The 13,306-nt window shown below is 42.4% G+C and overlaps 1 protein-coding gene across 3 annotated transcripts in view; it reads left to right on the top strand.

Moving 5' to 3' along the window:
• Nucleotides 1-13,306, top strand: part of NHS (NHS actin remodeling regulator) — a 350,126-nt gene that overhangs the window by 249,418 nt on the left and 87,402 nt on the right. The window contains exon 1 of one of the 3 annotated variants that reach the window (XM_034756078.1): nt 255-508. The exons of the other annotated variants lie outside the window; for them this stretch is intronic. Within the exon in view, the coding sequence (XP_034611969.1) occupies nt 475-508 (34 nt within the window). The 5' untranslated portion in view covers nt 255-474. Of the gene's footprint in view, nt 1-254; nt 509-13,306 lie in introns of those variants that run through there. 3 annotated transcript variants of the gene reach the window in all.

Here is a 13,306-nt window from a genome sequence, read left to right as displayed (position 1 = left end):
CTCTACTGCCTCAGTTAATTTTTATACATTCCCACATCTCCCGACTGTTAAAGGATTATGTTCAGATCTCTTTGCTGTTAGACCACAGCACTAACCAAATGAGCAGAGTCCCAAGATTCTTTAAGGGCAGGAAAGTGTTAAATCTCTCGTGTGATGGAGTAAGAGCAGTGGGATTACTGTTCACTACTCTGATTTGCCATTCTGCTGGACCGTGAAGAGATTAGAAGGACCAAGTACTTGGGCTAAACCATCTGCATGTCTAGAAGGGGAGTCTGGAGGATGTACAGATGTTCAGTCAAAGTCTATGCCACCCGTGTTCCCAGAAGATTATTCTCCCTGACCCTCTGCTCCCCCTTTACTTAAGCAGGTCAGCTTTCACATAGCACTGGGACTCAGTAAATACTATGGATAAAAGCAAAGAAGCCTGTTGGGCACTGGGATACTTTCTTGAAAAACACAACCGAGTGTTCAACCATGGCTCTGGGCTGCTGTGTGCTGAAGAATGCAGGTATTTTTGTTTTTAATTTGTAGAGAGGATTTCCTACTGTAGCTTTTAGGTGGGGGGGGGGTCTTTTCCCCCCCCCCCCCCCCCCCCCCCATCTCCTGTATAGAAAAGTTTGGTTTCCCAAATAAAAGAATACTTCACTGTAAAGTTGCTCCTGTTTTCCATTGTAAGAGCCAAGAAATGCAGTAAAGTTTCAGCAACAGGTAATTCCTGTCAAACTTGATTTAAAGTGCCAGAACTTTTCAACTTTTGTCCTTGCTCTGTGAATGCTGGCAAGTGTGCTTTTGGAATTTCATTTTATGATTTTATTTTTGTTTGTACGGAGCACAGAGATTTGTCTAAACAGTGCATTCATTAAACACTAACAGACCTTCACTGTCAGCTACTGGGCAGGATTAAAGAATACAAAGGAGCTGTCTGAAAACTTGCAGCATAATTAGTCTGTCAGTAGCCACCAGGTATGGAATGAGTTTGGTGGTTCTCTGCTTCTCTGTTGGCCATTCCTAGCATGTGACTATTACTACTGAGTGATCTATTAATGGATGAATGTTAGTAATTTTGCACACAATTCATGCTTTTATTTTTTATCTCCCTCCTTGTAAATCATCAGACAAGTCTTTTATTATTAGCCATATTTATGACAACACTGGTATCATCTAATCACTGCAGTGATATAATATGTGGAATTAGGTTGTATTGGTTTTTTTATTTAAGTTTCTGCTGCCATGGAGAAACAGCTCTATTTGTTAATCATTGCAAAACTGCAGACTGGACAGGATTGTTTGTTGTCAAATGAAATCAAAAATTAAAAAGACCCCCGGCAAAACACCCATTCAGTCACACATTTTTGCATCAGATGCATGATCAGTTTAATAAGGGAGATCCATCTACTGCTTGGAGGGAGGGGAGCTGGAGGGAGGGATAGAAAAAGGGGAAGAGAGGGGCTTGATTTGTTATGCTTGACAATTGGCTCTTTCAGCTTTGTTTCTCCACAACTAGAGGGGTCTGTGGGGTTGGATTTTGTTTTGTTGTTAAAACTCATTAGTGTCAAATCTACTGATGTCTGATAAAGACTATACTGATGTGTAAACCTGTTGTGGCGGTGGGGGTGTGAGAGACAGGGAGGGAGAGACTGTTACTAGTATGCAGGTGCTAAAAGGATTAAAGGGAGGGTCAATAACATATCACTTAACACAGTGGCAGAGGTTGACAACCTTAAACTACTGCAAGTGAAAGCCATGAGTGCCGATTGACATGTCAAGTATCCAAGTGTTACTGTCTTAATTCCCTCTCCTTATACTGTCCTACCTGTGTCTTCTGACACATTCAACACAATTCCCTCACACTCTAGCTCCTCCCCTAGCATGACACTGAGCAGTGACTGTTGCTACAGAATGACACCAATCAGTGGAAGAAGCACTGCAAGCTATCTCACTGCAGTCCCTACAGAACTGCCCCTGGACTGTTTTATGAAAATGATACTTAGCTGACACAGATGAAAGCCCATGAAGAATAATCTTCCAGGCATAATATACATGAGGAGAGTTATTTATAAACATTTTACAGATATTTTCAGAGCTTCTGAGCCAGGTAAACCAGTCCCCTAATAATTAAAAAAAAAAAAAAAAAAGTTTCTACAAAGATCTCTGCAGACTTAGTTTTATAAAGCTACTGAAGTGTAATCACTTGGTTTTCTGCCTCAAGTAAGCGATGTGTTTTGTTCCAGATGTTGTTGTTAACTGATTCATCTTGTGAGAATAGTTTATATGCTCAGTTGCTGTTTCTAGAAGTGAAAACAGCATTAGTGTATTTCATACACTATATATATAAAAAAGACGGAGCCAGATTCTACCACCCTTAGGCCTTGTCTTCACAAGAAAGATAAACCAGTTTAACTTAAATCCATTTTAAAACAATTTACTAAGAACTAGTACAACCTATGTGAGGACACTTTTATTTTGGTTTAAGAGTGACTTATTTTGATTTAGCCTAAAACAATTCTGAGACCTTGCCTACATGGGAAATTGGCACTGGTTAAACTAAAGGTGCAATTTTAAACCGATTTAATTAAACTGATGCAAACTCTGTGAATATGCTTATTTCTGATTAAGCAAATCTTATTTTGATGTAGCTTAATTTATTTAGGAATCGGTTTAAGCTAACCTGAAAGAAAACACTGTCAAACCGAAGTAGACATGCACACACAGTTAAATCAGTGCAGCTTTGTGTGTGCACAAGCCCTTATTCCTCAAGTAGTCCCATTGAAATCACCTCAGTGGTGAAATCAGTGGGACTACCCAGAGTACAGTACTAACCAATGTAAGTAAGGGAATCAGAATCTGGACCTGTGAAATTAGCAAACAAAACTAATATTACAATATCCCGCCGTCTGGCCCATACCGGCCTCTGCAAGGGAATTCCGAATTTACTGGTTAGCTACTGCTCCAGCCTGACCCCTTGACATTCTGACTAGGTAATGAAGCAAATATGTTACTCACCATCTCATGCTCTCGTGAGACCTCTTGCAATACCTAATCAAGGGTAAACGCCAAGCTCTGAATTCCATTGCTTTTCTTGGCTTAGCTGTTACGTGGTCCATCAAAAATACAAGTATGCTAGTTTGCATTAGCATTGTTCTGCTATTGCCAAGCTATTCTGGTTGTTAGTGTTTGTCAATAGGGGTAAGAAGTTGGTGTTGTACTAGTTCAGTAGAGACACTATTGACTCAGTTATGATACCACTGGGTCCAGTGGCAGGACGTTCTTAATAAGAAGAAAGGGCCAGATCGCACCCTGTTGCTCCATTGGTGTGCAAGGAGGAGAAGCAGGATGCAAGAAGCCTTCTATGACTTACACCCCTGTTCAGCAGCAGGGCACAACTGCAGCCCCTGTACTCCCTGAGGTGCTGGGATGGCCTCCCTGCTCCGTACGCATTGGCCAGTGGAGCTAGCTGCATGTGCAGTTCAGAGTACACAGCAACCTCTGGAGGCGTAGCAACAGGTATGCTCTTCCTGCTGTTGGTGGCTCAAGAAGGAATTCAGCCTTCCAGGTGTAAAATCCCATCGGCAGTACCCTGGGATGGTGCCACTCTGTACTACCCCCAGCGCATGGTTGTGTCTTAATGGCACAAGTGAGCCCATGTTGTTATCTTATTTTTATCTTACTCACAATGTCCACTGCACTTCCAAACATGTAAGACGGCACATTCCCTCTACCAGAGAATTTACGGTCTAGGGAAGTGAGCGCTAAGGGCCAAATCTTAACTCAAACATTGCTCGGGGGGCCCAAGAGAACTCTTACCATGAGGAGTGAAAATCAAAGGACCACTCCAGACAGGATCCTACGGCCCCTACTTTTCTTTATTCTGAGGTTACAGTTTTATCCCCATGTGTATCTTAACCCCACTCTCTTTCTGAGGGGCTTATCCAACTCATTATTTCACTGAAAACCTTTCCATTCACTTCACTGGGACTTGGATCAGGCCCTTGTCATTAGCATGGGACACAATGCTGCAAGGGGCACAGCACACTGACTCTGGTCCACCAAAGCACCGAAACACATTCTTCACTCTCAGTATGTGGCAAGTCCCATTGACTGCAATGTATTACGAAATAAAATGGTTTTCCAAACACACTTTTAATTAAAAGAAGACTGGGGCCACTCCATGTAAATGTTGGGTAATGATCTATCGTAATGTGGGGGGATCTTTTGTCTTGTCTGAACCTTGGTGTAGCTTGGGTATTTTGTCTTCTACAAGCCATAGCACTGAAAGCATAGGTCCGAGACCTCTTGGAGCTGCTGGCAGTCAATTGCAAATGAAAGGCTATTAAAATGAAATTGTTTTTATTATTAGAATTGATGTATCTGATCCACCTGAATAATATCCTCCAGCTTACTGACAAGTGGGCAGCATTTGTGATGCTGGGTCTGTCGTGTGCGGGAGCCCGAACTGCAAAGCTGTACCTGTTTCTAAGAACATAAGAACATAAGAAAGGCCGTACCGGGTCAGACCAAAGGTCCATCTAGCCCAGTATCCTGTCTACCGACAGTGGCCAATGCCAGGTGCCCCAGAGGGATTGAACTTAACAGGCAATGATCAAGTGATCTCTCTCCTGCCATCCATCTCCACCCTCTAACAGACAGAGGCTAGGGACACCATTCCTTACCTGTCCTGGCTAATAGCCATTAATGGACTTAACCACCATGAATTTATCCAGTTCTCTTTTAAACTCTGTTATAGTCCTAGCCTTCACTACCTCCTCAGGTAAGGAGTTCCACAAGTTGACTGTGCGCTGCGTGAAGAAGAACTTCCTTTTATTTGTTTTAAACCTGCTGCCCATTAATTTCATTTGATGACCCCTAGTTCTTGTATTATGGGAATAAGTAAATAACTTTTCATAATCCACTTTCTCCACATCACTCATGATTTTATATACCTCTATCATATCCCCCCTTAGTCTCCTCTTTTCCAAGCTGATCTGTTCTGTTTAAGCAATTAGCAAATGAACTTTATCCAGTAAGCACTAAACATTTTGTTTAAATATTAAACAGCAGCATTGTTGATGGTTAAACCAGTATTTAAAGCAGGCCAGCAACTGATTAACAGTCCCTGTCACTGATTTCTGTACTCTCCTTCATAAATGAGGGGCTGAATAATTACCTCCCTAAGCGGATGGGATGCAAAATTTGGTTCTGGGTTTAAGTCTGAAGTTAGAATGCCATTTCACCCCAAAGTGAGAGTGCTCAGCTTTGGGCCCTTTATTGAGATAGGTCTTTGTGGCAAGATTCGGGTTGGGATTTTCCTACTCCCCAATTTAGGGTGCTTAGAATCAAGAGGCTGGTCCAGCTCTAAGGTTGTTGGTTCTTATTGTTGTTGTGTTTTTGTTTTGTTTCTTTGCTAGAATCATTGGGTTAGAAGGGACCACGAGGGTCATCTAGTGTTTAACCCCCTGTCAAGCTATTTTGATACAAGATACTGAGATTCTTTGGGGTTCAATTGAACTGTGTGTATGGGGCAGCACCCCGAATAGACTAGCAAGCAGAGTGTGATTCAATAAGCCAAAGGCTATGCCTATTCCTGGCTACGTGCACAGGATGGAGAGGATGTAATGGCATCTGTGCAGGCTGCTTCGCTACTGTGTAGCTAATCATGGTGGTGTAGGGAAGTAAGGGAACATGCAGCATGGGTCACAATCTTGGCCCTTTGTGATCTTCATGGCAAGCAGTTAGTGGTCACATAATTGCAGCTGGGGTCTGCACTGTGTCTGGGACTGCAGTATGTAAGTAGTGGTAACCAACCTTTTAAAAAAATCAGCATCATATTAGCTATCCACCGATTATCTGGTACAGTTGCTGATTTAAGTGATAGGTTACATACCAGTTAGTAATTCTGCAATTTCATATTTGAGTCCCTTCAGAACTCCATACCATGAATACCATCTGGTCCTGGTGACTTATTACTGTTCAAATTATCAGTTTGTTCTAAAGCCTCCTCTACTGACACCTCCACCTGGGACAGTTCCTCAGATTTGTCACCTAAAAAGAATGGCTTAGGTGTGGGAATCTCTTTACATCCTCTGCAGTGAAGACCATTGCAGAGAATTCATTTAGCTTCTCCGCAATTGCCTTGTCTTCCTTGAATCAATGACACAAGCTGAAGATCTGGCCTACTGAGTGTACGTTTTGGAGAAAACTTTTCTTCTCTTTGCTTTTCTTTATGGAGTGACACCTAGAGGACCTTGCTTAGTTTATGAATAATACCCAGATTAGATTTTTAGTTGATGACTTTCCTTCATGATTATTTGCTGGATTCCCTTAAATCAGATGTGCCTCATGCTTTCACCTTAAAAAAACCTAGAATTATTTCTGAACACCGTTGACCTTGTTTTAAATCTGAAATGCAGAAGCAATTTCTCAATGGTATATGAATTCCAAATGTCAAACGCTGATATGAGGAAGGAAACTAATGTCTCGCAAATTGGAAGGAAAGAGGGCCTCATGGAAATGCTCCACTTCCTTTCTTACTTGATTGCATCCACAACTAGTCAAGAGGAAATTGTGATTTAGTTTTTCAGTGCACAGTAAATTACTCTTACAATCAACACCCTGTCTGTGTTTTATACTTACCATGGATGGCCTCTGGCTGTTAACCATAGCCGCCAAAGTTTTTACTCTTTGAAAGTCTCACTAGTAATTTAGAACTGGGCAATTCATTTTGAAATAAAAATGTGCTTTAGAGCAAGTTTGGAGCATGTGCAGTCTAATGTCGAGCCCATGGCTGAATGGGCTATAAATAACATATAAAAAAAAATGAATCCTCTACTCATACAGAAGTGAGTCCTTTGTAGTGTTACCAATTAATGCTATTATATATATGTACTACTGGGAATTGCCCTCCTGGCCAGGAAAGCAGTTAATAGTTAAAGGAACTGAATACAGGGGGAGGATTTTATTTTCTTGAGTTCATGTTCCCAACTGTGTGGATGCACATTTTAATGTAACCCCACATAGTGACAGAACCCGCCAATTTCACGTTAGCTGTCATGTCCTGTGGTCCAAGGCTCTGCCACATGGGAAGGAGTAACTGGACTAATGAAAACAGACCAGTGACTTCCCCCAGAAGCTCTTTTCCTATTATTTGGAAGGGTGAGAGGTGCCAGTTGCTAATATGACAAGCCATTTTGATCAAAATATCATAGCATGAAATCGATCTGTCAGTGCTGTTGTGGACTATGAAAAGGCATTGAAGATGGAAGGGTGAGGTAAAAGCAGTGAATAGTGGCAGGGGGATGGCTTATGTTGAGTGTAAATAGTTCCGTTGTTACTGCTCACATGTATATGCTTTGTTGATGGGTCACTCACTTGTCATGTCACTAATGCAGTGCTTTACGGCATTCAGAGCCAGATCCACTGCCATCTTGTGGCTGCTAGGTAAAGATTGAACAAGGGATGAAAACTATTACAATTGCTTGTTTTCTGTCACAGTTTTCTTAGAAAAAAGAACAGGAGTACTTGTGGCACCTTAGAGACTAACAAATTTATTTGAGCATAAGCTTTCGTGGGCTACAGCCAGTGAAGTTGTGACTCTAAGGTGCCATAAGTACTCCTGTTCTTTTTGCGGATACAAATTAACACGGCTGCTATTCAAAGTTTTCTTAGAGAATTTTTTACTATTAATTATTATATGTAGCACCCCTGTCAAAGCATTCTGTGTCTGTACAGTACAAAAACAAATACAACACAATAAAGATATGATAAATTATTATCCTTTGAAATCCAATAACAAATCAGAGATTCCAGTTTTAAAAAGTGGAGAGAGAGAGAACCTGGAGTGGAAGATTATGGTTCAGATGTAAACAGCAGCTTGGGGAGGGTAGAGTGAGCTTGCATTAAAGTCTGAAACCCAGAAACAGTTTCTCAATGGAACAATGGCTTCAATGGAGCTATGTTGATTTATGTCAACCGAGGATCTGGCCCAATACATCTAGGGCAAACAGTTCTAAAAACCACCGTTCGGGGAGAAATAGTTTTAAAGATGTTCACTAAAGGAGGGAGGGATGTGATGAGACAGATTTAAGGGTGGCGGAGTGGGTTTTACGTTATAGGGTTTATCACAGCAAAAGTGCAATTATTTGCCAATAGCAGATGAAAAGGTGAACTCTAAACAAATGGAAAAGGGCTCCAATAATGCCAGGGTAGAACTGGATGAAATTTTTTTGGCCAACATTTTTTTTTTCACCAAAAAAAATGCAGTTTCAGGTTGACTGAAACATTTTACAAGTTAGCTGAATTGTTTTGGTCAGAACACCACCAAACCAAACAATTCAGGAAAAATAACTGAAACATCATTTTGACATTTTTGACATGAAACATTTGATTTTTCAGTTTAAAATGGTGTTTGTTTTGAATTTTACTTCTATTTTATTTTTTAAGAAATGGTTAAAAATCTCAGATTAAATTAAGCGTTTTATTTTGGGTCGAACAAAACATTTTGTTTGATCTGAAACCATTTTTTCCCCTGTTTTCTTTTGGTTTGGTTTGGTTTGGCCAGTGAACTGAAATGTCAGCTATTTACATAGCTCTAAGCCAGGGCCAACACTGTTAAGGGGAAAAAAAACCCAGTGTAAGTATAAAGTCAATCCATTCCTCTATGGGTATCATTACTGCAGTAGCAAGTTGACCACAATAATAAAGAATGTGCAGTCATTAGGCACCACCCACCTCCAAAATCATGGGTCAGTCTAATCTTTAAAGGTATTTTCAGCAACCTGGCGGCCTCCTCTGCAAGACTGTTAAACAGTCCCCACGTTTATTTCAGGCCTCACAATGCGCTGACCCTCCATTTTCATATAAAGACATGTCAGTACATATGGACATTGCATTATGCTGTGTAGCTGCAATGTCATAGTTGATACAATGACATTCAAATATCACAATGAAGCAGCATTATGTGGGGTTTCTGTGGTACAAAAAGTGGCAGTCATGGTGCAGTCTGATGTGTCATAATATGGACTGCTGTGACAAATGAACTGTAGTGTCATACTGACAGAGGGTTCTCCAGAATAGCATAACCAATGCAGAGATCATGGTTTTGAGGTTAAAAAGCAAATTATAGATGTAATCAAATACATAAATTAGAGCTTGCCAACTCCTGAACTGCTGACGCAGGTTCAGCCTCAAAACAGTAATCTGAAAAGTGATTATTATAATAGTGTCTGGGGCCTGCAACCGAGATAGGGGCCCCATAGTGCTAGGTGCTGAGCTTACATATGGTAAGAGACGGTTCCTACACCCAAGGAGCTCACTCCTCAGATAATACTAAGGGAGAGAAAATGAAAGAATGCATTTTACAGATGGGGAACTAAGGCACAGGGTGACCCAAGGTTATAAAGGAAGTCTGTGCCAGAGCTGGGAACTGAACTCAGATCTCCTAAGTTGCTGTCCAATGTCTTAATCACAAGAACATCTTTCCTCTCCAAAATGATCCATTTTACTGGTATAACCTTTCTGTGTATTACTTCTAGTCGGGTTTGTTTTGCTTTTTTTAAAATTCAGTGACCTATTTTGGAGTAACTTAACTAGACAAGGGCCTTTAAAGGACAGTGCTGTAGAGGACAAAATACTTCTCTGTGATGTCCTTATCATTGGCAAGGGGGCAAAAACATTTCAAATCATCTTTGAAAGATACAGATATTGACGTGGTACCTTATTATACCTTTGATGTTTTTCCTTCAACCTTCAGTGTTATGTCTTTTGTACTTGCTTTTGGGGGGAAATGCACATGCAGTTTTAACAGCCCTCTCTTATATCTTACCCCCTTACTGCGTGGCCGCCAGCATCAGGTTATTCTACTGGTTAGGGAAATGTCTGCGTGAGCCTGTGAAATGGAAGTCATGTGAGACAGAAGAGGGAGAAAAATCCCCCCAACAGAAATTAAAAGTACAGCACCCAGGACTGCAGGAAATGAAGACTGGCGCTTAGCAGAAAGGTCAAGTGAAGGTGTTAGTGAGAGAGTCAAAAGGAATATCCAGCATGCTCTTTGTGCTACGGTTATGAAGCAGCCCTGGTAACGCTATGCCTATCGGGAGGAAAAGATTAATGTGCTGAATTTTTGGTGTAATGGGTGAGCATAGGGAAGGTCAAACATCAAGGCCAGCAGTTTGAAGGTCTGTTGGCCTGCTCAGAGAGTTGAGAAAAGTAGAGAACTGGGCACGGAGAAGAAGGGAAATAAAAAGTTGACTTTGTCTTTTTACTGCCAATTGGTGTATTAGAGTCCAGCATGAGGTACTGCATGTCCGCAACTCTAGCTAAAGTCGGTGGGAATTGAGGGTACACATCACCTCACAGAATTAGGAAAGTGTGCAGGCATCTCAGGGGCAGAAGACAATAGCACATAGCAGCGGTACCCAAAATGTTTGCAGAGGGTAGGGTTGCCAGACGTCTGGTTTTCAACCAGAACGCTCGGTTGAAAAGGAACACTGGCAACTCTGGTCAGCACAGCTGACAAAGCTGCTGAAAGTCCAGTTGGCCGCAGCACCTGGCTCCATGCGGATCCTGGAAGCAGCTGGCATCTCTCTCTGGCTCCTAGGCAAAGGTGCTGCCGGGGGGGCTCCGGGCGCTGCCCCCACCCCGAGCACTGGCTCCGCAGCTCCCATTGGCTAGGAACTGCGACCAATGGGAGCTGAGGGGGGTGGCACCTGCGGATGGGGCTAGCGTGCAGAGCCCCCTGGCCCTGACTCCCCCCCCGTACCAAGGAGCCGAGGGACATGCCAGCCGCTTCCAGGAGCCGCTTTGAGGTAAGCAGTGCCCAAAGCCCGCACCCGAAACGCCTCCCACACCTCAACCCCGTGCCACAGCCCTGAACCACATCCCACACTCCGAACCCCTCGGCCCCAACCCCCCAGCCCAGAGCTCCCTCCTGCACCACAACCCCCTCATCCCTGGCCCCACTCCAGAGCCTGCACCCCCAGCTGGAGCTCTCACCCCCTCCTACACCACAACCCTTTACCCCTGCCCTGAGCCTCCTCCCACACTATGAACCCCCTCCTGCACCGCAAACCCCTCATACCCAGCTCCACCCCGGAGCCCAGACCCCCAGCCAGAGCTCTCAGCCCCACCCGCACCCCAACCCTCTGCCTCAGCCCGATATAAATGAGCAAGTGAGCGAGGGTGGGGGAGAGCAAGCGACAGAGGGACGGGGCGATGGAGTGAGTGGGGCAGAGGCAGGGCCTCAGGGAAGTGGGCAGCACAAGGGTGTTCGGTTTTTGCGATCAGAAAGTTGGCAACCCTAAGAGAGGTGGGGAAAAGAAGGTTATATCCAATTGAAATTACAATGGGCACCGAAAGAGGCAAGGCATTGGGATAACTGTTTATCTTAGCGAAAGTGCCATAGAGTTTTCAATAATGACAAGCAGTTGGGACCTTGGTTTTATGTCTCATTTGAATGAATCAAAATATTTAACAAGATGGTAAAAGGAGAAAAAGTTCTTAATGGCCAGAGAAAAGAGGACGGGGAGAGGTGGGTTTTGAATAACAGAATAGGAGGACAATCTAAGCAACAGGAGAGAGAAGATCCTGACAGGCAGTAGTACAAAAAGGACTAGTAGACAAAATAAGGCTCAGGAGCAGCAAAACAAAAGACAGTATTAAAAATGAACGACACAAACGCTTACATGTAAATCCATTTGATATGACAGTATTGTGTACATAGTACACTGTATTCTGATTTTGTGTGTGTGTATGTGTGTGAGAGAGAGAGAAGACTAAAACTGAATTTATAAGCATGACATCAATAACTTGTAATATTGTTTATTCTGCGGTTTTATACGGAACAACCTGCTGAAACAATTATACAAAAAATAAAACCACTCAGATTCCTGCTTAAGCGTAGTAAGTCTCTGTTGCTTTAATCATTGTCACCATCCATTCTGTTATTGCTATGTATGTTCACAACTCTGATTAGGCCCCTTTATCAAATTTTGCTTAGCCCAGTACTTTGAAAGTTTCCAAGATAAGAAGCACTTTTCAGCACAAATGGATTCTGAGCTGTTCTTGAAAATAATTTTTGTATGAAGTGCTGGCCAGCTAGATAGGTGAATAAGGGGGAGTAAATCCACGTGTGACATTGGCAGCTTGGGGGGTCTACTGTAAGAAATAAACCATTTCCAACCTATTTTAATACAGGTTTACCAATCAGAAGAAACACATAGGGCCAACTTTTCAAAAGAGCTTGCCTTAGTGAGTTACAAGGGGGTTCAGTGATTATTTTCCAGTCTATACATGCAGTCCCATTTCTGTTTTACCTAGTGTGGCTTTGAAACAGAAGCCAAATAATAATGATAAAAATGATCTTCCCTTTCCAAACATACCAAAGCTCTGATGCTGACTGCATACTTTGTACTTCCACAATGATTTTCATCCACAGATTGCCTAGCACTTTATAAACATTTAGCCTGGGATTTTCAAAGGAGCCTCAAGCACTAAAGTGCCATGGACTTCAGTGGAACGATACTGATTTACACCAGCTGAAAATCTGTCCGTTGTGTTTTGGATCATTACTGTAGAACACTCCAATACTATTTTTTCTAAGGTAAAATGGCTGCATAGGCCACCATTCAGTGTCTTATGTTTTCCTTAATTTCCATGCCATGTTACATTTCAGCAATTTAAGAACCCAACATTAAGCAGTCAAACAGGAGTACAACTAAATTGGGCAATTTTGTTCCCAGTCTTCCCCTGAGTAGCACCCCCCTCCCTCATCCCATTCCCTTTGATCCCTAAAGAGCCAGCTATGGTTTTAAATAAACTATAAGTGGGGACCTGCCGCTGCTTGATGTCTGGCCTGAGATGGAAGTAAAGTGTCACTTCCAATTTTATCTGGGTGTAGAACAAAGAAATCTGTGACCAATCTACTGCACAATGCACAGTGATTGTCAGAACAGGGAGATTTGGTGGAAAGCATATTTCAAAGCACAAATGGAAGCAATTTTTAAATGCCGGTGTGGAGAGATTATTTTACCTGTTTTAATTTCCATTCATGACATCCATTGTTTTTAATCTTGGGTACTATAGCAATGGGTGCCATATAAGAACCATGATTAGATAAGGCAAATGTTTTTGGGGTGTGAAGGCTATTCAGGCCCTAATCCTACAATTGAATCTGTGCAGTGGAACCCCACTGAAGTCACTGGGGCCCTGCATGAGGGCAGGAAGTCTGTCCTTGCAGATTCAAGTGCAACATCACAGCCTTGGCATGTTTGGAAGGTAACTTTTATTATTATTTGGATTTAGTTTTTTCATTTTT

This window comes from Trachemys scripta, chromosome 1 (assembly GCF_013100865.1).
Source record: "Trachemys scripta elegans isolate TJP31775 chromosome 1, CAS_Tse_1.0, whole genome shotgun sequence".
NCBI lineage: Eukaryota > Metazoa > Chordata > Testudines > Emydidae > Trachemys > Trachemys scripta.
The sequence above is the reverse complement of the archived record's forward strand: the minus strand, read 5'-3'. Positions and strand labels throughout refer to the sequence as shown.